The sequence below is a fragment of the Orcinus orca genome, chromosome 7, assembly GCF_937001465.1.
Source record: "Orcinus orca chromosome 7, mOrcOrc1.1, whole genome shotgun sequence".
NCBI lineage: Eukaryota > Metazoa > Chordata > Mammalia > Artiodactyla > Delphinidae > Orcinus > Orcinus orca.
Genome location: NC_064565.1, coordinates 111,562,841 through 111,587,744, shown reverse-complemented (window position 1 = coordinate 111,587,744; position 24,904 = coordinate 111,562,841). Strand labels below are relative to the sequence as shown.

Below are 24,904 nucleotides of genomic sequence, written 5' to 3'. Positions count from 1 at the left end.
GTCAACACGAGCAAGAGTCAGGAGGAAAGCCCAAGTCAAGGGCAAGACAGAGCAAAGAGGTCCAAGAACATTGCTACAATAGCTGCAGCCCATTCTGATTCATCTCTGGCTAATAGGTTTCCTAGGTGTATCTGTCGAGCTTAAAGGTACAGGGTAGACGTATAAGAAATCCACCAAAAATGATCATAGAAAAGAGAACCACCTTCCTCCCATGTAAAATAGAAGAACCTGCTTTACTGATTCTCCCTTAAACTATCCATACATTGTTCTTCAATAGCTTGTACTAATTTTACTAGATAACACGTTTGTCTCACAAATGAGATGTGGTTCAAGTACTTCTCCCAAACTCCTTTCCTCTTAAATTTAAGGCATTCACATCTCATGTCTTCAACTGCTTCCATCACAACCATTTGCTCCTGCAAGTAAAGGTACAGTGAGGTCGTGACTGACAAGAAAAAATGTTTGGTGTTTCTCATCCAGACTCAGTCCTATTTATTGATGACCTTCTCAAAGATTATGATGTGGAGTTGACTTCTGAATGTTAAGCATATGCTTGTTTAATGCCAATGATCTATTTTTGAACACTCAAAATATTTTTAAAATAGTATAAGTTGCAAGTGTGCTCTGTTTCATGGGAAATAAAATTCAACTCCTGTTTATATACTGATATATAAACATTTCAGTAGATGAGGATTCTTCTAGCCTCAGAAGGATTCACTGCCTTTCCATTAGTGAACACTCTGACAGCATTTAAAATTAGATTTGATCTACATGACACTTTTCAGGAAAATGGGTATTAAATAAAAGAAGAAAAACCTATAGGTTCAAGAAAAAGCCATAATCATTTGCTAGTATCACTGATTTCATAAAAAATTTTTTAAATAATTTATAATATTAGCCAACAAAACTATAATACAACCCCCATGAACCAAGCATTACTTCTTTTAGGACACGTGTAAGAAAATGTTTAATTTCCAAGTTAGAGGCAGAACTGGAGTTTTAGACCTTGTACTTTTATGAAAGCATTTGCTACTACAGGAGGATATTGGTTATTTTTATCAGAAAGAAAAATTTAACAAATGTGGAAGACTAATGTAAGGACAGGAACTAATGTAAGGACAGGAACATGCTAATCTTGCTGTGTATCACTTCACCCTTGATGGGCTCTTTGAATTTGAAGCCAAGGTAAACGTAAGCTTGTAACCACCCCTGCAGGCAGGAGAAGTTTTGTAGGTGCTTTGGAATGAAGTCTGGGGAAGTCCTAGACCAGGAAGAAAATCCTGAGGTGCCTGAGATTTCTCTTACATCCTGCTTGTTATAAACACCCCTTTAGAAAAGCAAATGGGCTCCTCACGTAATCTCATGAACTAGACCTGCAGGAACCACAAGGGCTCTGTTGCAGCTTGTCCATCAGACAGGTATGTGCGGGCAGCGAGACCAAGGGTGAGGCTGCAGGAACCCGAAGCAGAACATAGGCTGATGAACGTAAAACTAATACGCTTTTCTATTGATATGCATTAGACAAATGTATAACTGGAACATCACAACCACGATTTTATGGACAATATTGCTTAAGATGAGGAAGGTATTTATTTATTTATTATAAAATATTGGCTATATTCCCTGTGCTGTACAATATATCTTTGTAGCTTATTTTATACATAGTAGTTTATACCTCTTAATCCCCTGCCCCTGTTTTCCCCTCCACCCCCCACTAGTAATCACTAGTTTGTTCTCTACATCTATGAGTCTGTTTCTCTTTTGCTACGTGCATTCGTTTTACTTTTTAGATTTCACATATAAGTGATAACATACAGTATTTGTCTTTCTCTGTCTGACTTATTTTACTAAGCATAATACTCTCCAGATTCAACCATTTTGTCGCAAATGGCAAAATCTCATTCATTTTTATGCCTGAGTAGTATTCCATTGTATATATATATACCACATCTTCTTTATCCATTCATGTTGATAGACACTTAGGTTGTTTCCATATCTTGGCTTTTTTAAATAACGCTGCTATGAACATTGGGGTGCATGTATCTTTTAGAATTGGGGTTTTCATTTTCTTCGGATATATAACTGGGAGTGGAATTGCTGGATCATATGGTAATTCTATTTTTAGTTTTTTGAGGAGCCTTCATGCTGTTTTCCACAGTGGCTTCCCCAATTATTCTCCCCAACAGTGTACAAGGATTCCCCTTTCTCCACATCCTTGCCAGCATCTGTTATTTGTGGTCTTTTTGATGATAGCCATTCTGACAGGTGTGAAGTGGCATCTCATTGGGTTTTGATTTGCATTTCTCTGATGATTAATGACGTTGAGCATCTTTTCATGTGTCTGTTGGCCATCCATATGTCTTCTTTGGAAATATATCTATTCATGTCTTCTGCTCATTTTTTGAGTTGTTCGTTTTTTGATATTGAGTTGTATGAGCTGTTTATATATTAATATACTGATCTTAGCTGTTAATATACTGATATTAATCCCTTATCAGTCATATCATTTGCAAATATTTTCTCCCATTCAGTAGGTTGTCTTTTCATTTTGTCCATGGTTTCCTTTGCTGTGCAAAAGCTTTTAAGTTTAATTAAGTAGAAGGTACTTAAAGAACAGAGTTAATTAATTCATTGTATCTTGGACTTCAGGTACATAGAAGTGGATTTGTTATGCTTAGATTATAACCCATTCTCAGTACTGGTTCATATATAGTCCACTCCAGTAATTTTGGTAAAGGTGGGGTAGGGAGACTTTTCATTTTTTATTTTTTGCAATTCAATGATTTTTCATAGATTTGCACAACCATCACCAAAATCACTTCTAGAACATTCCATCACCCCAAACAAGCCCTGTACCCATTAGCAGTCACTGTCTATTTCCTCCCCTACATCCCCAGCCTAGGTACCAGTAACCCACTTTCTGTCTGTTTGTACCTATTCTGGACATTTTGTATAACTGAATCATACAGTATGTGGTATTTTGTGACTCACCTCGTTTACTTAGCATAATGTTTTCAAGACTCATCCGTGTTGTAGCATGTATCAGTACTGCATTTATTTTTATTGCTGAATAAAGTTCTATTATATGGATATCTCTCTCTTTTTTTTTTTTTTTTTTTTTGGTGGTACGCGGGCCTGTCACTGTTGTGGCCTCTCCCGTTGCGGAGCACAGGCTCTGGACACGCAGGCTCAGCGGCCATGGCTCACGGGCCCAGCCACTCCGTGGCATGTGGGATCTTCCCATACCGGGGCACAAGCCCATGTCCCCTGCATCAGCAGGCGGACTCTCAACCAGTGCGCCACCAGGGAAGCCGGATATATCTCATTTTATTTATCCATTCATTAGTTGCCAGACATTTGGGTTGTTTCCATTTTTTGACTATTATGAAGAATGCTGCTGTGAACATTCATGTACAAGATTTTGAGTGGACGTATGTTTTCATGACTCTTGGGCATTTACCTTGGAATGGAAACGCTGTGCCATATGGTAATTCTATGTTTAAACTTTTGAGGAATTGCCAAACTGTTTTCCAAAGCAAAGTATATGAGGGTTCCAGTTTCCCCGCATCCTCACCAGCACATATTGGTCAAGTTGACACATAAAATTAACCATCACAGTCTACTGCATTAAGCTTGCAGGGGTGTGGGTCGGCTGCCTTCTGTACTGAGAGATGGGTGGAATGATGGTCTGGGGTAACCATGTGGTTCTAGGTCATGTTCGTATCTGAATTGGCTATAAAAATGGGACAGTCAAGGTGGCACTTTAGGGTATGACTCTAACACCTTCAATATTCTGTGCTAGAACTTCCTCAAAAGCTGATTTTCTCCCACTCTCTGCTTAATCCACACCATTAAGGCAACACATTTAAGGCAAAGATTGTCCACATCCTTAGTTGCACCCCAACTCCAACGTGGCGTTATGAAATCAGTTGAATGCATGATAAAAAAACTAAGAGGAAAGGATTTTAGAAGCATCACTTGAATCATTTTATCTTCTTAAGGGACAAGGTTATTACCTGATACAATTAAGTTAAAAGTGAGATTACTATTGTGGAACAATATGTAATTTGCCTAGAAATCAAGAGATGATGTCAGGGTCTTGTACCTCAGATACCTGAAAAATGTTCAGTGCTTGTCTTTTACATTTTAATGTACAATGGCTTTCTATTCATTTCACCCAGGCACACCAACCGGTGACTCACAGATAGGAGGCTCCTTTGCTCCAGGTCTGCTCTCAACCTACCTGTGTCAACAAGAGACTGCCAGGCAGTTAAGAGCAATGAAACTTGTGAAGACAAAATGATCTCTTAGAAAAGCCTTCTATGGGAAATGAAATCAGTGTCTTGAAGAGACATCTGCACTCCCGTGTTCATTGCAGCATTATTTACAAAAGCCAAAATAGGAAAACAGCCTAAGTGTCCACAGATGGATGAATGGATAAAGAAAATGTGATATATACACAATGGAACATTATTCAGCTATAAAAAAAGAAAGAAATTCTGCCACTTGTGACGACGCAGATGAACGTGGAGGACATTATGGTAAGTGAAGGAAGCCAGGCAGAGAAAGACAAATACCGTATGATCTCACTCATATGTAGAATCTAAAGAAAAAAAAAAAAAGTTGAACTCATTGAAACAGAGTAGAATGGTGGTTGTCAGGGTCTGGGGGGTGGGAGAAATGGGGAGATGTTGGTCAAAGGGTACAAACTTTCAGTTATGAGATGAGTAAGTTCTGGAGACCTAATGTACAGCAGCATGGTGACTACAGTTAACAATACTGTAAGGTATACTTGAAATCTGCTGAGACAGTAGATCTTAAGTGTTCTCACCACCAAAAAAAAGAAAAAAGAAAAGATAAAGAAAAGGTAACTACATGAAGTGATGTGTTCATTAACTTGATTGTGATGTGATAGTCATTTCACAATGTACCTGTGTATCATCACATAGCACACTTTAGATATATACAATTTTATTTGTCGATTATACCTCAGTAAAGCTGGAAGGGAAAAAAAGAAAAGCCTTTTTGTGGGCATTGTAGTTGTGAAGTACCCCTGGTCCAGAGGAGAAGCTTCACAGAGAGCAGATGAGAGGTGGCCTGGGGTGGTGTGCAGTGGGGTGAGGACTGGCTTTCAAAGGGCGCAGGAAAGGGCTTCCCTGGTGGCGCAGTGGTTGAGAGTCCACCTGCCAATGCAGGGGACACGGGTTCGTGCCCCGGTCCGGGAAGATCCCACACGCCGCGGTGCGGCTGTGCTCGTGAGCCATGGCCACTGAGCCTGCACGTCCGGAGCCTGTGCTCCGCAACGGGAGAGGCCACAACAGTGAGAGGCCCGCGTACAGCAAAAAAAAAAACAAAAATAAAACAAAGGGCACAGGAAAATTCTGGAGTTATTTGATGGAAGTGATGGTTCCACAGACTTATCTGAAACTCATCAAGTTGTAACATTTAAATATATACAGTCCATACTTCATCAATCAAACCTCAATAAATCTAAAAGATTTCAGAGGGGGAAAAAAAGACTTAAAAATCTTACAGACCTCTTTTCAAACAAGATGGATCATCTGCACTTAAGGTATTTGCCAGGAACCCCATCTTGACTTACTGTCAAAAGCCTGGTTGAAATGGGTGATATCTGAGAAGGTCAGGCCAAGGGAATACTAACCATCCATTTGCTCATGTTCCGATCAGCAAAAGTAAAACGTTTGGACCACATAAGCCTGGTGCTTCAACGAAATGTCCTCACTGTCTCATAATGTTCTCAATTATTTTTAGTCAAAATTTGATAATGTGAATATTATTTTTTGCAAAAAAATAAAACAGAAACAAGAAAGGAAGGGGAAAAGGAAGAAAGAAGGAAATTTATGATAGCTAGAATAATGGTCCTTCAAAGATGCCCACAACCTAATCTCTGGACCCTGTGAATATGTTACCTTATATGGCAAAGGGGAATTAAGGTTGCAGATGGCATTAAGATTGTTGATCAGCTGACCTTAAAACAGGCAGATTTTTGGGATTATCCAACAATCCAATTACCACTGCTAGGCCAAATGTAATCCCAAGAGCCCTTAAAAGTGGAAGCAGGTGGGACTTCCCTGGTGGTGCAGTGGTTAAGAATCCGCCAAAGCAGGGGACACAAGTTCGGGCCCTAGTCCGGGAAGATCCCACATGCCGCGGAGCAACTGTGCCGGTGCACCACACTACTGAGCCTGTGCTCTAGAGTCTGCGAGCCACAAGTACTGAGCCCACGTGCCACAACTACTGAAGCGTGCGCACCTAGAGCCCGTGTTCCGCAACAAGAGAAGCCACCGCAATGAGAAGCCCAAGCACCGCAACGAAGAGTAGCCCCCGCTCGCCGCAACTAGAGAAAGCCCGTGCACAGCAACAAAGACCCAACGCAGCCAAATAAATAAATTTATTTAAAAAAAAAAACAACAGGGCTTCCCTGGTGGCGCAGTGGTTGGGAGTCCACCTGCCGATGCAGGGGACACAGGTTCGTGTCCCGGTCCGGGAAGATCCCACATGCCGCGGAGCAGCTGCGCCCGTGATCCATGGCCGCTGAGCCTGCGCATCCGGAGCCTGTGCTCCGCAACGGGAGAGGCCACAACAGTGAGAAGCCCGCGTATTGCAAAAACAAACAAACAAACAAACAAAAACAACAACAACAAAAAACAACAGTGGAAGCAGGAGACAGATGTGAGTATGCAGAAAGGCACAGAATGGTGCACAGAATTGCTGGCTTTGAAGACAGAGGACGTGGCCGGGAGCCGGGGGATGTGGGCACCCTCTAGAAGCATGAGCGCCCCCTAGAGCTGCCAGAAGGAACACAACCCTGCCAACTCCTTGATTTTAACCCAGTAAAATCCATTTCGGACTTTTGGCCCCCAGAACTATGAGATAATAAACCTGTGTCGTTTTCAGTCACTAAGTTTGTGGTACTACATTACGATAGCAATAGAGAACTACTACAGAATCCTTCAAGTGAGGTAAAAATAGCACTGGCTTCATTTACTCACACAGTCATTTAACAAATATTGAAAACTTTCCCTGGGCAAAGCATTGTGTTGGGAACAGAGTAGGTACACGTGGAAATGAAATCTGTACCTGGTACCCACGAATGCAAGAGCCAGGCAACAGTTAGATACCGGGGAAAGCGCAGGGAGAGGTACCACCCGGGATGGGACAAAGAATAAGGGATTTTCCGTCCCCTTTGGCTAAAAACACTTGCAGGGCCGCCCGACTCTTCCCTCACAAACTGTCATATTTTGCGGTCCAGCCTTGGGTGAGGGCTTATTTTCATCACTTCTCCCCTATCTCAGAGAAATGGAAGATACTTCCATTCCCACCTGCATCTTAGGTTTCGGGCCCTTTCCTCCAGCTATAAACGTGCCGAGAGCATTAGCGAACCTCAGCCAAAGCTGGAAACTACAGCCGGCCACGAGAGTGTGCACGTGAGGTGACTGCAATTTTTTTTTTTTTTCCTGCCAAACCAGAATTAGCCGGTATAGGAATGAACAAGCATGGAGATTTGAAATTGCACGGATTGGAAGGAAGCTCAGGTTAGGTTCGGGCACCTCCAAACGCACCCTTTTTAAAACCACACGGACTGAGGCCTCGAGCTCCAAGCTCCACAAAACGGAGCTGGCCCGGCAGCGAGCGGCAGAGGCGCCGGGAGCCCGCACAGCGCGCCGAACCGGGCGGAGCGCAGAGCCGCGGGCACCGGCACCTCCAGAATGATAGGCGACGTTGCCACAAATCTCTCCGCCCAGCCGCTCAGGGGGCTCCGAGGGAAACAGCAAGTTCGGGGATCGGGGCGGGGAGCCCAGTGAGGCCGCCGCCCCGAGGGCTGCGGACAGTGAGTATCCCGGGCCGCGCTCCATCGCGGGCCCGGGGATGGAGCGGCGCCGGGGGCATCTTGGGCTGCGGTGGCCGCTGCGCCCCAGCCGCCCGGGAAGCGGCGGTGCGGGCCCGGGGCCTGGTAGGGGAAGGCGTCCAGAGGGTCGAGGGCAGGGCTGAGCAGAGGCGCGGTGGTCCCGCCCAGGCCGCCCGCCGGGGTGCTACGGAACCGCTGGCGAGGCCACCTCGGGGCGGGCGGGCGCGCCGGGGCGGAACGTGGGCACGCGCCGCGCTCCCACTGCGGCCAGGGCCCCGCGCGCGTCGTCCAGGGCGCACGGCGCCCCTCGGAATCCCCGCCCGACCCCAGAGGCGCGCTGGTTCCCGCGTCCAGCCTTGCTCCCGCCTCCTCTCCGGGCCCGCGTTAGCCACTCGAACTAGCAGTGCTGGGGCGGAGAGGGGGAGACCCGGGCGGGGGCGGGGCGGCTGCGGGACTTCTGGGGGTGCGGAATGCCTCCCCGCGCAGGCCGCCGGGACTGCGATCGGCCTCGCTTCCCCGCGGAGCTGGCGAGTTCCGGGCGCGCGGAGACACGCGGGATGCCCGGGATGGGGGCCAGGGGTCTCGGGGTGCCGGGGAAGGGGGAGCACACAGCGCCCGGGAGGGGGGCCCGGGGCGGCGGAGGTGGTGCTCGAGAGATAAGGGTTGGCGCGGAGGCCGGATCGCCGTGGGCCAGCCCAGGGCGTGCGGACGCTGGTACCCCAGAGCGGTTCTGATCAAGGCCCCTTGGGGAGGAAAGGAGAGCCTGAAATGGGGCTAGGGACCCGGGGCGGCCATTTCGGGGCTAGACGCCGCCAAGGCCACTGACGGTGTTTTAGGAGCTCAATTCTGCTTACCAATTAATTAAGCCGTTTTCCTTCTGCGGAAAAGTTGATCCAGGCTCTCATTAGCAAGGATGAGTAAGGGTTATTATTGGGCATTAGAAAAATTCCTTTTCGCCTTGCCTGGCGTGTGTGTGTGTGTGTGTGTGTGTGTGTGTGTGTGTGTGTGTGTATGTGTGTGTGTGTGTGTGTGTGTGTGTGTGTGTGTGTGTGTGAGAGAGAGAGAGAGAGAGAGAGAGATAAAATAGGCTTTGGAATCCCTCAGGCCCGAATTCAGATTTGGCCTCCACCACCGGGTAGTTTAACCTCTCTAAGCTGCATTGCCCCCATTCTACAAATAGCCTCAATTTCCTCATCTGTAAAATGGGGCATTAATACAACTGGACAGAATCGTTGTGGAGAAGCCGTTAAGCACAGTTCCTGACCCATAGAAGGCATTTATATTTTTAGTTCCCCCTGATACAGCGTGAACCTAGATAGGGTTCCCCGTTTCTCTTGCTCTGTGGTCTCTGCACAGCTCAGCTCCCCAGCCTTGGCTGCTCCAGCCTCTTCAGCCTGTTGGCCTCAAGTGCGCCCTCTAAAGGCTCAGGATGTCCAGTGCGCACCCGGTCTAGAGGGCAAATATCGACAGAGCCAAATTACAGATGTGCCCGCCCCACGCCCACGTCTAATGAAGAACCTGCTACCAACATACTCTGTCACCTTTGGGGAAGATTGTATTTTTAATTTTAATTGGGTGCTTTCCCCTTTACCGCTTATTTACAGTGAGCTCACCACATTGTAACATAATCAACAGTAGCCAAATTAAAAAGCAATGACTTGGGCTTCCCTGGTGGCGCAGTGGTTGAGAGTCCGCCTGTCGGTGCAGGGGACATGGGTTCGTGCCCCGGTCCGGGAAGATCCCACATGCCGCGGAGCGGCTGGGACCATGAGCCATGGCCGCTGAGCCTGCGCGTCCGGAGCCTGTGCTCCGCAACGGGAGAGGCCACAACAGTGAGAGGCCCGCGTACCGCAAAAAAAAATCAATGACTTGCTTATACAACTTGCTCCCCTAACAGAGTTGTGGAAAATTTAATTTCGTTTTAACCTCTGAAACACTCGAACAGGCTATATAGTATTTTCACTTCTGCCAGTTACCAGGTAAATACGTAGCTGACCTCCATGTCATAGCCTGCGTGTGTTACTTCATTTCCCCCATGAATGGTTTCTCTTTCACCGGTAGTAAACTCACTTTAGGGAAGAATGGGGAGTTGACTGTTGATCCCATAATCTCCCATAATCTTCCCATTTCCTTCCTTCAGCTTCTTCAGTGCAAGGCCCTAACGTTATGTGCAGAGCTTCCATTCTATGTGAGCCCAGAATGGGTTACATTTACACATCAGTCCTTAGCAGAAACCCCACGCTCACTGCTCCACTTCCCCCAGTGTCCCACACGTGTTGTCATTTTGCATGTGTGTCAGTGTGTGGAAAAGATGGGGGAGCTTGAAGACCGTATGGTGGAGAAAGACTTGGAGCCTGGCGAGAGGTGGCCCAGAAACCCTTCCTGGTTCTCCCTCTCTCTCCAGGTGCAGAGGAGGGTCCTAATGCTCAAATGATTATTTTGTATCTTATTACATAAATGCTGAAATGCTAAAGCAGACTTGGGGGTGAGGGGACAGACGTTTATTCTTCTGTTGCCTTTTGTTTGTTTTAGTTAATCTGGCTGTACAGTCAGATAACTCTGATTAGTCAAAACAGGAATGACTTTTAGAGAGATTTGGGTGTGAAATGCAGACAACCCCGTTGCCTGGAAGATCTTCAGGGACCTCCTGCGGATCTGATGGAATTTTGCTTTACCCACCCATAGGCTCCATCTGATACTATTTTCTACAGGCACAGTTGTGCCTCTTTTTTTTTGTTTGTTCCTTTGTTTTTTACAGTTGTGCCTCTCGAAGAAAACTTTTCCATTAGACGCCATTTAACGTCATTTCTTTATGGACAGATAAACTGGAAACGTCAAGAGCAACTCAATGGCAACTGCGTCTCTTAACCCATAAGATAAATAATTCAGTGAACATATAAAGTTCTTAACATTGCTTAGAAAAGTGCTTGCTATTTCAACTCATAAGTTGAAAAAAATATGACTTTTGTATTATTATTATTTCAAAGTCCTTCTTACATGTAGGTGGGCTTTAGGAAAATGCCAAGTTGTGTGTTTTATCTCATTAAACACAGATTGTAAAACAATGTTATTATTGTTCATCTAAGCCAGTCACACCCCTTATCAAGCTGCCTGGTTCTCCTCTTTCTGGCTCCTTGGGATTCTGTGTACAACTACCAGGGGCGAAGGGAAGACAACCATCAGACTCCACTTCGGAACCCTTTCTAGCTTCATCCTCCTGGAACTTTTGACAGGGTAGCTCGGTTATGGGCTGTGAGCTTTGGAGAGCAAGGGCTATCCCATCCCTTTCTATCGCCAGGCAGACTGTCCTCTCACGGGGGGAGAGGAGGGTGGTGGGAAACACACACACAAGCCTACAGCCCAATGTAGACTAGACTTCCCAAGGGAAGTGGCTCTGAATTGCCACTAATCTACTGTAGGCAAGTAGCTGAACCAGATGATGTTTAAGAGGTAGAGAGAGGGGCCTTGACTTTCTTATAATAAAGTTAATATACGTTTATTTAGAATTTTTTACCAAAGAGATAAAGAAGAGGAAATTACTTGGAAGACAATCGTCCCAAGAATAATCTCCATCAACATTTTAGTTTCACTCCAGTCTTTTTTTCCTACAGATACATATTTTTAACAACAACAACAACCAAAACGGAATTATTTCATGTGCCCCATTTTGTGACCACCTAGTATAATTCAACCTTAGCGTGACCTTCTTTCTCTGTCTTCAAAGAGCCCGTACAGTTTTATCTTTGATGGTGCACTTGCATTGCATGGCTATACCATGATTGACTGATTTAACATGTACTCTAATGTTGGATATTAGAGATGTTTGCAGGGGTTTTTTTTTTTCCTCATTATTTCAAGGTTTCACTATTAGAATTTAGTTGAATCTTGAAGGATGAGCAGAAGAGGACCAGGAGATTAGAAGGAGAGAAGTATGTTCCCGAAAGAAGAGAAGGTCATGCACAAAAGCTTGAGAGACTGTGCCAGGTTCAGGGAGCTGCAGGTGCTTCCATGGGGCTGGAGAGCAGAGTGCAAAGCTGAGGAACAGGAGAAGGGACCTGGCAGAGTGGCAGATAACGCGAGGGGAGAGCCTGGAAGCAGACAGGGCAGTTTGGACTTAATCCTAAAGATAACTCGACCGGGTGGGGAAGTTACATGGTACGATAGCATTTTCCCATTCCCAGCATCCTTGGTAATGGAGAGGTGAAGGGAAGAACCCAGCAGAGAGCAGCAACATGGGCAGGAAGTGTGGTGGCTGAGCACTGGATATCTGTTTAAGAGACAGAATAATTTAAAAGATGAAAATAACGGGTATGAGAGAAATGAAAAGTCAAGATGAGCCCCAGGACAGATCCATTAAATTGCTCTTCCACTGGCATCCTTGGTTCCTTCGCACCCGTTTCTTCCCAACAAACTCTTAATCTGGGGATTAGCGAACTTTTCTTATAAAGGGTCAGAGAGTAAGTATACGAAGTTCTGCAGGTCACATAGCCTTTGAAAAGGTAAAAAAAAATTCTTAGCTCAGGGTGTGCAGAAAGAGTCTGCGCAGATGGCACAGTGTGCTTCCCTAAAAGAGGCTGAGAGCTGGGCACTTGGGCCACAATTTGCTTCTCTGTCATTTTGTCCATATCACAACACTGCGGAGAAAAGCCGCATGGTTGGAGGTGTTCCGAGTGTATTTGGGACCGTTTTTTACACCACTTTCCTCTAATGATTTTCAGTAATAATCACATGTCATGGTCAGTAATAATCATTATTTTCTGATTTGCTCCTCTGTTTTAAAATAATTACTTGAAACAAAGAATAGATTTCCATTTTAAAGTCATTTTTCAAATTCATGTATCGACTACAAATTTCACTTTCCAAACCAAAGTTTTTCACCTTGCAGTTTTGGCACTCTGTTTTGCTCTTTTAAATTTTAAACAAAACTAAAGTCTGCAGGTGGGCACATAGAGTGACAAAAGTCAAGTAGCTGGCATCCTGGTCTTCGTCTCCACCATCACTGTGCTGTCACAGTCCATCTTGAATGTCCTGCTAAAGGCAGTGATGTGTGACACCGCAGGCACTGCAGACCCAAACTGAGCCAAGGTGTGGACCAGCAGTTCTGAACTCTTAGGAACTTACTCTCAAAACAGATGTGTGCATTCAGATGGCCAAAAGGCACATGAAAAGATGTTCAACGTCGCTGATAATTAGAGAAATGAGAATCAAAACTACAATGAAGTATCTCACCTCACACTGATCAGAATGACCATCATCAAAAATCCCACTACTTACCATCTTTTCTCCATCTACCCCCTGCTTCCTCTAGTCTCAGAGGATGGGTCAGTCTTCCTGATCAAGACCAACCCTGTCCCACCACCTCTGGGATTAGTCATTCTCTCTCTCCTTATCCTCAGTTTTTATGCATACACTCCATTCTCATTCTAAAAAATAAAACAAAACCAGAGACTTCCCCTGACCTGGCATCGTCTCACCTCTAGCTCCATCCAACCCCCTCCTCTTGTTTGAACAACTTGAGAGATAGATCTACGCAAAGCACAGGTCCCATCTTATCTCTTCCTTGTGCAAATGCAGCCACCAACTATTCATTATGTACAGGGTAAACTCCAAAATCCTTATCTGGCACATAAGGCTCTTCAAGATCTAGCCCCTGGCTCCCTGGTAACCTGTATGCCGTTGTGGTACCCAAATTTCTGTAATCTGATTTCCAATTTTCTAAGCAATTTTCTAGCTTCCCAGGTAAATGCTGGGAATGGGGGTGGATGGAGGGGGTGAAAGTATGTCTTGTATATCAGACATAAATATCACCATTTTTAGAAGACTCTATCTCCCATTGTAAGATCATAAATTGGCCTTCTCCTTTACCAATCTCTCCTGAGTTGGGTTCGTATGAGTCAGTCCCCCTGAGGCTGACCCACTGTAGCTCTATTGAACAAATTGAACACTTGGACCCACAAAACTGAGAACCATAGCCTCTGCCAGGCGCCCACTCACCCGCCCCCAAGGCCAAGCTACCCTGTCTAAGGCCAGGCATCTTCCTTCTCTAACATCTTGTCAGTTTCCATCTCAATAAGGGACACAAGGCATGGGCTTTGGAGTCAGGAAGAGCTGGGTTCAATTCCTGGCTTCCTGTCTAGCTATTATATATACTACCTCCTGGCCATGAGAACTTGGGAAAGGTACTTCACTTCCCTGAGTCTATTTCCATTTCTTTAAAATAGCCATAATAATACTTACATATAGGATGACTGTAAAGATGAAACAGTTTTCATAAAAGCATTTGGTCCTATGAAAAAGTGAGGAGTGTTCCCAAATCTGCATAAGGACAAGATTAATCTAAAGGTCTAATATGATGGTGGGGCCACTTTGGTTCTGATGGGTAGGTAGAGCTTTCCAGAAAGATGGAGATTTTTTTGTTTTGTTGTTCAATGAAATTATTTGTCATATGTATTTCAGAACATCTTGGAAAATGTATACGAGTCATGAAGACATTGGGTATGATTTTGAAGATGACCCCAAGGATAAGAAGACACTTAAACCCCACCCAGACATTGATGGTGGATGGGCTTGGATGATGGTCCTTTCCTCTTTCTTTGTGCACATCCTCATCATGGGCTCCCAGATGGCCCTGGGAGTCCTCAACGTGGAGTGGCTTGAAGAATTCCATCAGAGCCGTGGCCTGACGGCGTGGGTCAGCTCCCTCAGCATGGGCGTCACCTTGATTGTGGGTATGTTCACATGTGGCCCGTTGTAAAACTGAATAATTATAAAAATGACAGTTCCTCACTGTAAGTAATGTTTTATATTGTTGAAACGTTAGCTATTACATTTTAGTAGATGTTGCTGTTGTTTTTATTGTGGTCAAATGTACATAACGTAAAGTTTACCATTTTAACCAGGTGTACAGTTCAATGCCATTGCGCACATTCATCACCACCATCCATCTCCAGAACTTTTCCCATCTTCCCAAAATAAAACTGCACACATTAAACAATGACTCCTCATTGCCACCTCTCCTCCCAGCCCCCTATCCCTGGCCACTACCATTCTATTCTCTGTCTCTATGAATTTGACTGTGCTAAATACCTCATATAAGTGGGATCACACAAGATTTGTCCTTTTGTGGGATATTCCTATTCGAGGATGGTAAACATTTGGAGTATTTTAAAAATTGAGCATTAGAATTTTTGCCCCTAACTCTGTTTTCTTAACTGTTATAATTCATTACCTATCATTACAAATCTGTTTAACACATGAATATTTTTAAAAGATAAAAATTTTAGAGAAAACACAGTAAAAGTAAATAATCTTATTTCAGAGCTCTAATGTTTTAAATTTGAAGTATTGATCCTATGTTATTGAAAAATCTATTAAACTGTTTTTAGAAAGGTTACTGATATAGCTAACAGGAGGGAATAATAACATATTCTTGTATTTTGTAGTTTAACCACCTAGCAATCTATGAAAGCAATTCTTATCTAGTTGGAGATACTAAACAAGGAAATTATTATAAATATGATACGTTGCTATGGCTAATGTGTTTCAGTTTGAGAACTAAACAGCTTTTACTGCCAACTGCTATTTAATAAGCACCTATTATATACCAGGTGTTTTCCCTTACATCATCTCATTTAACTTTAATTCTCTCAACAGTCGTACGAGGTAATTACCACTATACCATAAAGCTGTTCAATTCCTTTACTTGAAAGTAAAAGCCATATTTTTACGTATAATTTTTTTTTTAATTTAAAGGGTTCATGATATATTTTATACTAGAAACATAATAGGCCTCAAATCTCTTCCTAGTATTGTGGGAGTATGCGGATGACAGGCAGATGTGTGTTTGACAAGAGTCTGTGCCTTGTCAGTGATTTCCACATTGGTAATTAATTGCTTGAATTCAATTCAGAGATTTGTTGATCTTGGCTGGTACTCAGCCAATGTTATTTTGGATAATACCAGCGACATTAATAACAGTGGTAGTGCTAATGATAGAAAACAAGGACAGAATGTTATTTCTCAAGATGTGTACAGGGGGTATGTGTTTATCACAAGGAATTATTACTGACCTAGTTTTTAAATTAAATAAGGGCATCATTATGTGTGTGAGAGAGAATTGTTGATACATCACTTTTGCCTATAACTGTAATGAACTGACTCCTCAACCCTGCCTTGGCCTTGTTCAAACCAGGACTGTTTATCATATGAGAAGTGCAGGTAGGTTAACCTCAGTGCAGGGAATTTGCTAGTTTTGTGTTGGATATAATTCTACCTTCTCAATAAGTCAGTAAAGGAAAACTGTGCTTCTAAAATATAGGTTGACCAAAAAGTTCGTTTGGGTTTGGCCGTAAAAACCCTAATGAACTTTTTGGCCAGCCCAAATACTAAAAATCCAGTTTTCTTACCTTTTTAAAAATAAATGTTTAGAGGGTAGAACAAGATACTCACAGATTCAATCTAGAAAGTGTGTGCATACAGCAAAAAAGAAGATTCAGCCAAAGACCAGGGTATTTGTCCCAATATTTTCCAAACCGTCTAAGAAGGTTGTCTTCGGTATTACTTTGTGTTTCACAAGTTCTACAGGAATAAGCAATGGAAATCAGTGCTGAAATAATTGGATGTGGTTCTGAGGATGATCCCCCAAATAAGAACACCTAACTCATAGTGGGGATGAAATGTGATTGTCATCTTTAATTAGGAGGTAACTGTGGGTTTTGAATTCTGTTTGAGAGTCCTTGATTTCCAGACAGTGGAACTTTAGATTGTAGACTAACCTTTCTTCAGGAAAGGTGTCTGCCAGATAGACATCTTTTGTCTTGCAGCTCAGAAATTATAGCACAGCAAGGCTCATAGTTATGTAAATGAAACGTCTTTTATTCTGTTTATCATGACCCTAAATTGCTATTCATTATCTAAGCTGCTGGTACAGGTGGCGGCAGATATGTTGTTTGGTTGGAAAAGCAAAAAGGAGCTCTCCTTTATTTAGCACTTACTACATGCCAAGTGCGTGTGATGTACATGATCTCATTTGATCCTACAGCAGCCCTGTAGGCCAGACCATCATCTTGATCTCACAGAGGAGAACATGCAACGCTCAGAATCATTAAGTAACTTACTGAAGTTAACTTGTAGCCAGTAAGTGTGGGACAGGCTTCAAACCTGGTCCACTGGACTCTGAAATGGTGTCCGCTATACCACACTGCCTGCCATGACGTTAAATGAGAACTGAAAATATGTTTGAAGTGAATAAATATAAATTGTTTTCATTTTCTAATCATTGTAAGGTCATTGAGTTACCTCTTTCAAATTTAAAAATTCCATGAATTATGTTACAGAGTTAAAAGCACTCTGTTGGGCAGTGACTTGCACATGGGGAATTCAATTCATTCTTGTTTCATTCTTTGCTAGCATGGATTTTGCCAGTTCCTGCAGAAGGTCACCTTGGCGGTATCTACAGCAGCCTTTGTGATAGCTCTTGGAATAATTCTTGGTGGAAGCCATGTAGTTAGGGGTAGCTATAGGCTGCAAAAGGTCATTTACCTGCTAAGTAGATTTAGAGCAGTGGTTGTCTATCTTGGCTACACGTTAGACCCACCTGGGAGCTTTTAAAAACCATGCCTCTTGGGCTGCACCTGGAGCATTAAATCAGAATCTCTCGGGATGGGACCCTAACATCAGGGCTTTTCTTTAATGATTTTTTTAAAGCTCCTAAGTGACTCCAACAGTCAGCCAAGGCAGAGAGCCATTGATTTATTGCAGGGAAGGGTTACACCAAGAGACCATGTATCCAATGAACTAGCTACTTTCATCCGTGATTGTATGCCAAGGCTCACCTCAGATTGTTTCTCTCCTCACCTGAGCTTTTTTCCAACCTATGAGATGCTGGGATGGGCAAGAAGTCATGACTTCCTCAGCGTGTTCCTGCAGCAATGCGAGACTTTATTATGTGGGAAATGGGCCAAGATTCAGATTCCTTCTGAAGAGGAGAAAGTCTGACAAGGTGTATAATCTCATTCCAAAACAATGAATTCCTCTAAAAAAGTGGGAATCTTAGCCAAAGGACTGCATCTCAATCTTATTTTCCCCTCTCCTTAGACTGGGTGTGGAGTTCTTTTCATTTTGTTGAATGGCAATTCCATCATGGAGATGCCAACTGACCATCAGTAAACAATGCTTAGAAAATGAAACTAAGGATCCGAAACTTTGGGTCTGACTTCGTTTTTTTTTGATAAATCTATATTATGTAGCCATGGAGGACTCACAGCATTTCTGGGGCTGACTTTGCCCATCTGCACATCATAAGTGACTGTAGCTGCAGCACACAGGGTGCCAGAATCAATAAACTAAAAGCCAGACACCGTCATCATCTTAATGTTCTTTTCAGTAAAGCAAGCAGTACTTTCTTTTTGATATATAGAATTCCTCCAGATACGAATATCTGTACTTATTTGGGAATTTTCCCCCTTTGTTCCCCCAAATGCTTTTTAATGCAGTGTTTCATAATCATGCAGCATCACAGAAAAACTTGCTTCTGGGTCCTTTCTGTAATGTGGGAAATATCATTCCACTGAACTGTCATGCATTGACCCTTCATATCTTAAAAGACCTATTAACAGCAAACCAATGAATTATGCATTTTTCTCTTTTTTTAACCCACTCATCTGAGATTTGAAGTGGTGAAGTGACCGTGGGTTTAGGAAAATAAAAATATTTATAGAGAAATAAAAGACACTCTTCAACTTACGGTTTCTGAATTTCAGTTCCCCCCAGTAATTTCCTCAGATGTTTATATCCATGTGCTTAGCTTATATATTGTTTATATCATGTGCTTATTTTATAATATACATAATACAGTATTTGTATAAGATGTTTACTGTATTAAGTCTATTCTAAGAGGTTTATCTACTGAATTATTTTCTGTAATACAGCAGGGTTAATTAAATTAGCAAGTTTTTATCTTCTTAGTTTTCAGGATTGGATCCTCTCAAAATCACTAGACAAAAAAAAAAAATTTATTAGCAGACTGTACCCAACTATGTACATGAATATTGTTAGAATTGTAAAGGACAGTTTTATTTCAGTTTGAACTACAAGAGGAGGCTCCTTAGACTTCAACAAGTTTTTAACCTGAAATAGTCCCACCTGAACATAGGGTTTGATAACTATATAAAGTAATAATGATCAAAAAATAAGATGATGTTTAAAATGCAATGCTGAGTACAGCCTTGAACTGTATTACTAAAATATGGATTGCTATTTGGATAAGGAATCACTGACCCGAAGGCAAGCATTAAGCTTCAATGACATCAGAAGCTGCCACAAAATCAGGAAGGAAACAAAGAGGTTGACAAAAACTAGAGCGTCATATAAAGTAAGCAATGAGAAAGTATCATATACTGCATTGCTGTGAGTATTGGCAAATATTGTACAACCAGGGGTAGACCTGAATGTCCACACAGTGTCATAAATGCATAGCCTGATGGGTCCAGTCAGGGACTGAGAGTCAGCAGAGGCTGAAGTATGTATGAAGCAATGGAGTTCTTTCCAGCCTGGTTTGCATCTGGATATCCTCATGAAAACAGGCTATAGGTTCCTTTCTTGAAGCATGGAGGTCCTGAGAGCCCCCCTTTCTGTACTCCCTTTAGATCTACAGTAAAAAACTAAAATGTATACAGAGGCCAAACAAGTAACGTAAATGAGGGCAGGATGTCAAATACGAGGCTGCAGGGAAGGGTGGAGACTGCAGCAAACTAGAGAGGGCGTGCCACAGCAAAACAGGACCAGCTGCTGCACGGGTCCAGCTGCTCCAGACTGTGTGGGAAGGTATTCTGTGTGGCCACTGGATTTTTGTGAATAATCTTGATTTTTAAATGTTGGCAACTGATTCAAAACGTTTTTAAACTTTGTTCTGGATAAACAAAATGCACCTACAGGCTGGATGGAGCACCTAGACCACTAATTTAGGACCTCTGCTGTAGACAAGAGAATGAAATCAACTGGTCTGTTTATTTCAGGTCTGTCTTCCTTGAAAATCTAGAACCTTGTGCTCTCCAGTGAAGTTACTGAAACCTATCTTTGCACGCCAAAAGCTTTCTGCAGGGGTGTGGTTTTGGTTTGTTTTACTTGAGAGCTCTAGTAATATTGTGTTCTTTGTCTTCATATGAGGACTCCCTAAGAAAGTAGGGAAATAAAATGCCATTAGTCATTTTAGTCATTCTTTTTTCAATGTTCTGTGACAGGACCTTTCATTGGCTTGTTCATTAACACCTGTGGGTGCCGCCAGACCGCCATCATCGGAGGGCTGCTGAACTCGCTGGGCTGGGTGTTGAGTGCCTACGCTGCAAACGTGCATTATCTCTTCATTACCTTCGGAGTGGCAGCCGGTAAGCGTAGTGATTTTCTTAAACTTGCCTTTAGTTATTTATATTTTTGGCCACACCACGCGGGATCTTAGTTCCCCGACCAAGGATCGAACCTATGCCCGCTGCAGCGGGAGCGTGGACCCCTAACCACTGGACCACCAGGGAATTCCCTTAAACTTGACTTTATATGTTTCTATTGGGCATTTTGGCAATGAATTTCACTGTAGAGAAAAGAGACCCATTAAATATTTTGTCCCTTTGTCTCCTCCACCCCAACCCAACCATATCCTATCCTCCAGGAAATACTTTTTAATATAAGATATTAAATATGCCTTAAAGGGACTTCCCTGGTGGCGCAGTGGTGGGAATCCGCCTGCCAATGCAGGGGACGCGGGTTCGTGCCCCGGTCCGGGAAGACCCCACATGCTGCCGAGCGGCTGGGCCCGTGAGCCATGGCCGCTGAGCCCGCGCGTCCGGAGCCTGTGCTCCGCAACGGGAGAGGCCACAACAGTGAAAGGCCCGCGTACCGCAAAAAAAAAAAAAAAAGAAAATATGCCTTAAGCGTGAGGAAACGGCCTAACAGCTGTACTTGGCCTTCCTAATAGATTTTAATTAAATTTTCTATACCTGGTTCTAAGTGCTAGTCCCTTCTCTTGTAACAAAACGGACATATTAATAACATTCTCTCATTTAATAACTGCAGAATCCAGCGTGAATCAGAGAAAAATCATTTTCTCCTTCACCCCTGTTCAAATTAATGGAATAGCAGCAAAACCCACATAGATGTAGAGACTCTAAGAATCAAATCCAGAGCAAAGTGTCAGTCCCCAGGAGATATATAAAAATTGGCTGCCAGGCAGCACAGTTTGCATATCTGTTCTGCAAAATGTATTCCCGGCCATAATTTCCTTTATCAACAGGTAGCAGAATGCACACAGGTAAGTAGTTTGTTACTCATACAATTGTATTTCAGTGAACCAGAGCCAGCCTGACGTTTCTGAGTACAGAGCTATAATCCTAATAAGTGGCACACTGATGGCAGTGTTTGCATGAGTTCAAAGTTAGAGTTTGGAATTCTTGCTCTTTTTCTTCCACTTGCTATCTGTGTGACTTTGGGAAAGTTACTTAACTTACTTATGCCTCAGTCTCCTTATCTGCAAAATGGGATGATTGAGTGCTTGGTTTACAGGGTGGTTGAAATGATTACATGAGATCATCTGTATGAAGCACTTAGCACAATGCTTGGCACATAATAAAGTCTTGAGCAAACGTTAGCTAATATATAATTGTTATTGTATATAACATGTTTATCATATTATAAGCTTAAGTATATGCTTTTATGGTAGCAGGAGACAGTGAACATAAAAACTCACTGTCCATATAAGTTGACAAGTTGGTTCTCTGTAATGTACATCTATCCACATATACACCTAAAGCACTTCTGTATCCTGTGAAGCTGAGTTTGGAAACCATTGATCTGAAGGACTTGATAACAGCTCTTAAAGAACAACTCAAGATGTTTTCCCTGAGGCATTTTAGAAACTTTGCCCCATAACAGTCCAATGAATAGAGCTGGCACGGGGATTTTTATATTATAGGTGAGAAAATAAACTCCTTCCCCTGGGACTAAGGAGCCACACTGGGGTCTCTGGGCAGACATGTGGGAGCCCCTAGGAACTTGATCCGTGGTGTTTGGTTACATGGATTATGACTTGGTCCCCATAACTGGGACTTGAAATTTATTCCCATCATCTAGAGATGTCTATGGTTAGACTCTTTGTTTAAATGGAATTTTATTTCTTGCAGTTAGTTGCTTATTGGTTCTCAAATAATATGATCTCCATATTCATTCATTTGTTTATTCATTCACTTATTTAATCAACAAATATTTAGAGATACAAGGAATTCGGAAAAAAAATCAGGAGGCCAGTGAAAGGAAAGTGTTTCTTGAGACACTTTATTGCTCCCTCTTTTTAATACAGGAAACACCCAAAGAAAGTCTCTGAAAATAAGTGTATTCACCTCCTCCACAAATATATATATATAATTATGTTTAAGTGGAAAATCCAGCTAAATCAGTTAGCTTATATACCGTTGGGCTGTTGGTAGTGAGGCATGGTGAAGTTGATTGACCCCTATTTAGTATAAAAGAAAGAAAGTTAGAAGCAAAGATCTGCAAAAAGCAAGTGACTGAAACAACAAAAAAATAAATTAAAGAGATTTTTAAATAAAAAACAAAAATTTTTAAAAAGCAACTGATTGATATATATATGTATATCACTGTACAATAATGTATGTGTGAAAGAGACTTTGTTGACATCTTTCTTCATTACAAAAAACATTTGAGGCAGATTTGTTTGTATTTGTTTTTTACCATCTAGGCAATTAAAATTGCATGGATGTCCTCCTATTAAGCAGAAAACTAATATCTGTTTGAGCGATCTTACTTAGCCAGGAGAATCTGGACAAATTTCTTCAGCTTTGCCATTTAAGAGATCCATTCTCTTAAACTTGGCTTCCGGAGACAGCTTTTCCCTGCTGTGCATGCTTTTTACTCAGAACCACAGGATCTTCTCTCTCCCTCTGGGCCGCCTTCTGCCTGGCTTATCTGGGTACAGGCCCGGCCTCTAAACCTGAGTGTGGTGAAGAATTGTTCCAGGACCCTGCTTGACCACTGGGCTTGAGCCTCAGTATCCCCAAGGCCTGTTCTATATGCTCATAGAATAATTGTGCTGATTACGAATCACAAAGTCACATTAGGAAGGGGAGATGCTGTTAAGGACATGGAGAGGGTAGTAGATGCTTGTAGCATTAGGAACGGATTTTTCTTCTCACACATGGGAGTGTTTATTATTAAAACGAAGTTATAATTGGTCCTACTCTTATGCTTTGCCCCTCAATTCAGTTCCTATTAGTTATTTCATTCCGCTGCTGTTTAGACATCCGTAACCACATTAAATTTAGGTTGCTGGTTGTTGTCAGGGACAAATCAAATTTTAAAAAGGAAACTTTTGTACCATCAGCAAAATGCAGAATGGACAAATTTAACAGACAAGTGATCCAGTTTCCTCAACAAGTAGATTGAGAGAGAAAAAAAAAGAGAAAGTAAGACTTAAAATATGTATCAACAAATAGCAATGTGTGGGCCTTACTTGGATCCTGATTTAAACAAACTTTTTAAAAATATGGTCATTTATGAGAGAATTGGAAATTTGAACACCTTTGGATATTTTATGATATCAAAGAATTATTCATTTTTTTCAGATAAGATACTGATATGATTATGCAGTTTAAAGAATTCTTCTATTTAGAGATTTATACTGAAATATTTGCACATGAAATGATATATTTGGGATTTGTTTCGAAATAATATGGAGGAAGGAGTGTGTGTGTGTGTGTGTGTGTGTGTGTGTGTGTGTGTGTGTGTGTGTGTGTGTGTGTGTGTGTGTGTGTTGGGGTAGAGGCGGGATTGAGGCAAGAATTGCCAGGAGTTGATAACGGTTGAAGCTGGGTGATGGGTATGTGGGAGTTCGTTAAACCACCTGGTTTTTAAAAGCTTACTCTGAATCTGATTCAAACTGTTTCATTAACCAATAGCCCGTTATAAGTGGTAAGAGGGTAACATTAATTGACAGTGTGCTATCACATAGGTGTATTGCACTTACGTATACATCAGGAACACAACACCAATGAGCTGCATGTTTAACTGACTTGGTCAAGGTCACATGGTTACTTATGGGGAGTGGAGCCAGGATTTAAACCCAAGGCCAGCTAGGTTCTTTCTACTACACGTCTCCCCAGTACAATCATAAGGACAACAATACTGTGCCACAGTAGTTAATAGTTAATATCAAAGAATTCCTTCCTTCTTTAACAAATAATTATTTTTTCAAAATAACCACTGTTACACTAATTTTTCAGCTGAGTAGTTTGTACCTTAACTGTGGAAGTATCAATTTAACCGGTATGAGAAAGGTGTCTATTATTTCAAAATATGATCACTTCACTTTCCCAGAGAACTTTCTTTTATTCATTCCATTCCTTTGTTATGTGCCAGGCACAGTCCTAGGTGCTTGGAAGAGATGTATCGGAAAACACAACATAAGAAGATCCCTGCCCTCATGGAGCTTATAGTGGTAGTTGTAGGGGAGAAGGGTCGGATCATAAACAACACACACAATACAAAGTAAATTATACTGTCAAGTACTTACTATAGGAAAAAAGAAAAGTAGGGTAAGAGAGATTGGGAATGGAAGTGGGGGGCAAGAGAGGCTTGCATTTTAAAGTAGGATGGTCATGGGCTTCCCTGGTGGCGCAGTGGTTGAGAGTCCGCCTGCCGATGCAGGGGACGCGGGTTCGTGCCCCGGTCCGGGAAGATCCCACATGCCGCGGAGCGGCTGGGCCCGTGAGCCAGGGCCGCTGAGCCTGCGCGTCCGGAGCCTGTGCTCTGCAACGGGAGAGGCCACAACAGTGAGAGGCCCGCGTACCCCAAAAAAAAAAAAAAAAAAAAAAAAAAGAAGCCATTGGGCTTCATTTCTAAATATTAGGAAATTAGAGATTTCTGCCTTTTGCGGACTTCAAACCCATAGAAGTTAATTCAGAGTTTGGTTCAAAATTAAGGGTAGCCGTTTTCTTCATCCTCCTCTACCCCGTCACGCAAATGATTGCTATG

The 24,904-nt window shown here is 42.7% G+C and overlaps 1 protein-coding gene across 5 annotated transcripts in view; it reads left to right on the top strand.

Annotated features, from left to right (window-relative positions):
- Positions 1-1,434: 1,434 nt before the first annotated feature.
- The window catches only part of SLC16A14 (solute carrier family 16 member 14), a 35,435-nt gene continuing 11,965 nt past the window's right edge, over positions 1,435-24,904 (top strand). The window contains exons 1-4 of one of the 5 annotated variants that reach the window (XM_033425812.2): positions 1,435-1,585; positions 4,182-4,541; positions 14,327-14,598; positions 20,110-20,253. In XM_033425812.2, coding sequence (XP_033281703.1) covers positions 14,340-14,598; positions 20,110-20,253 — 403 coding nt within the window. In that variant the 5' untranslated portion in view covers positions 1,435-1,585; positions 4,182-4,541; positions 14,327-14,339. Of the gene's footprint in view, positions 1,586-3,323; positions 3,488-4,181; positions 4,542-6,639; positions 7,557-7,711; positions 7,853-10,010; positions 10,059-14,326; positions 14,599-20,109; positions 20,254-24,904 lie in introns of those variants that run through there. The other 4 variants (XM_033425821.2, XM_033425835.1, XM_033425828.2 and 1 more) reach the window with 4 other exon arrangements.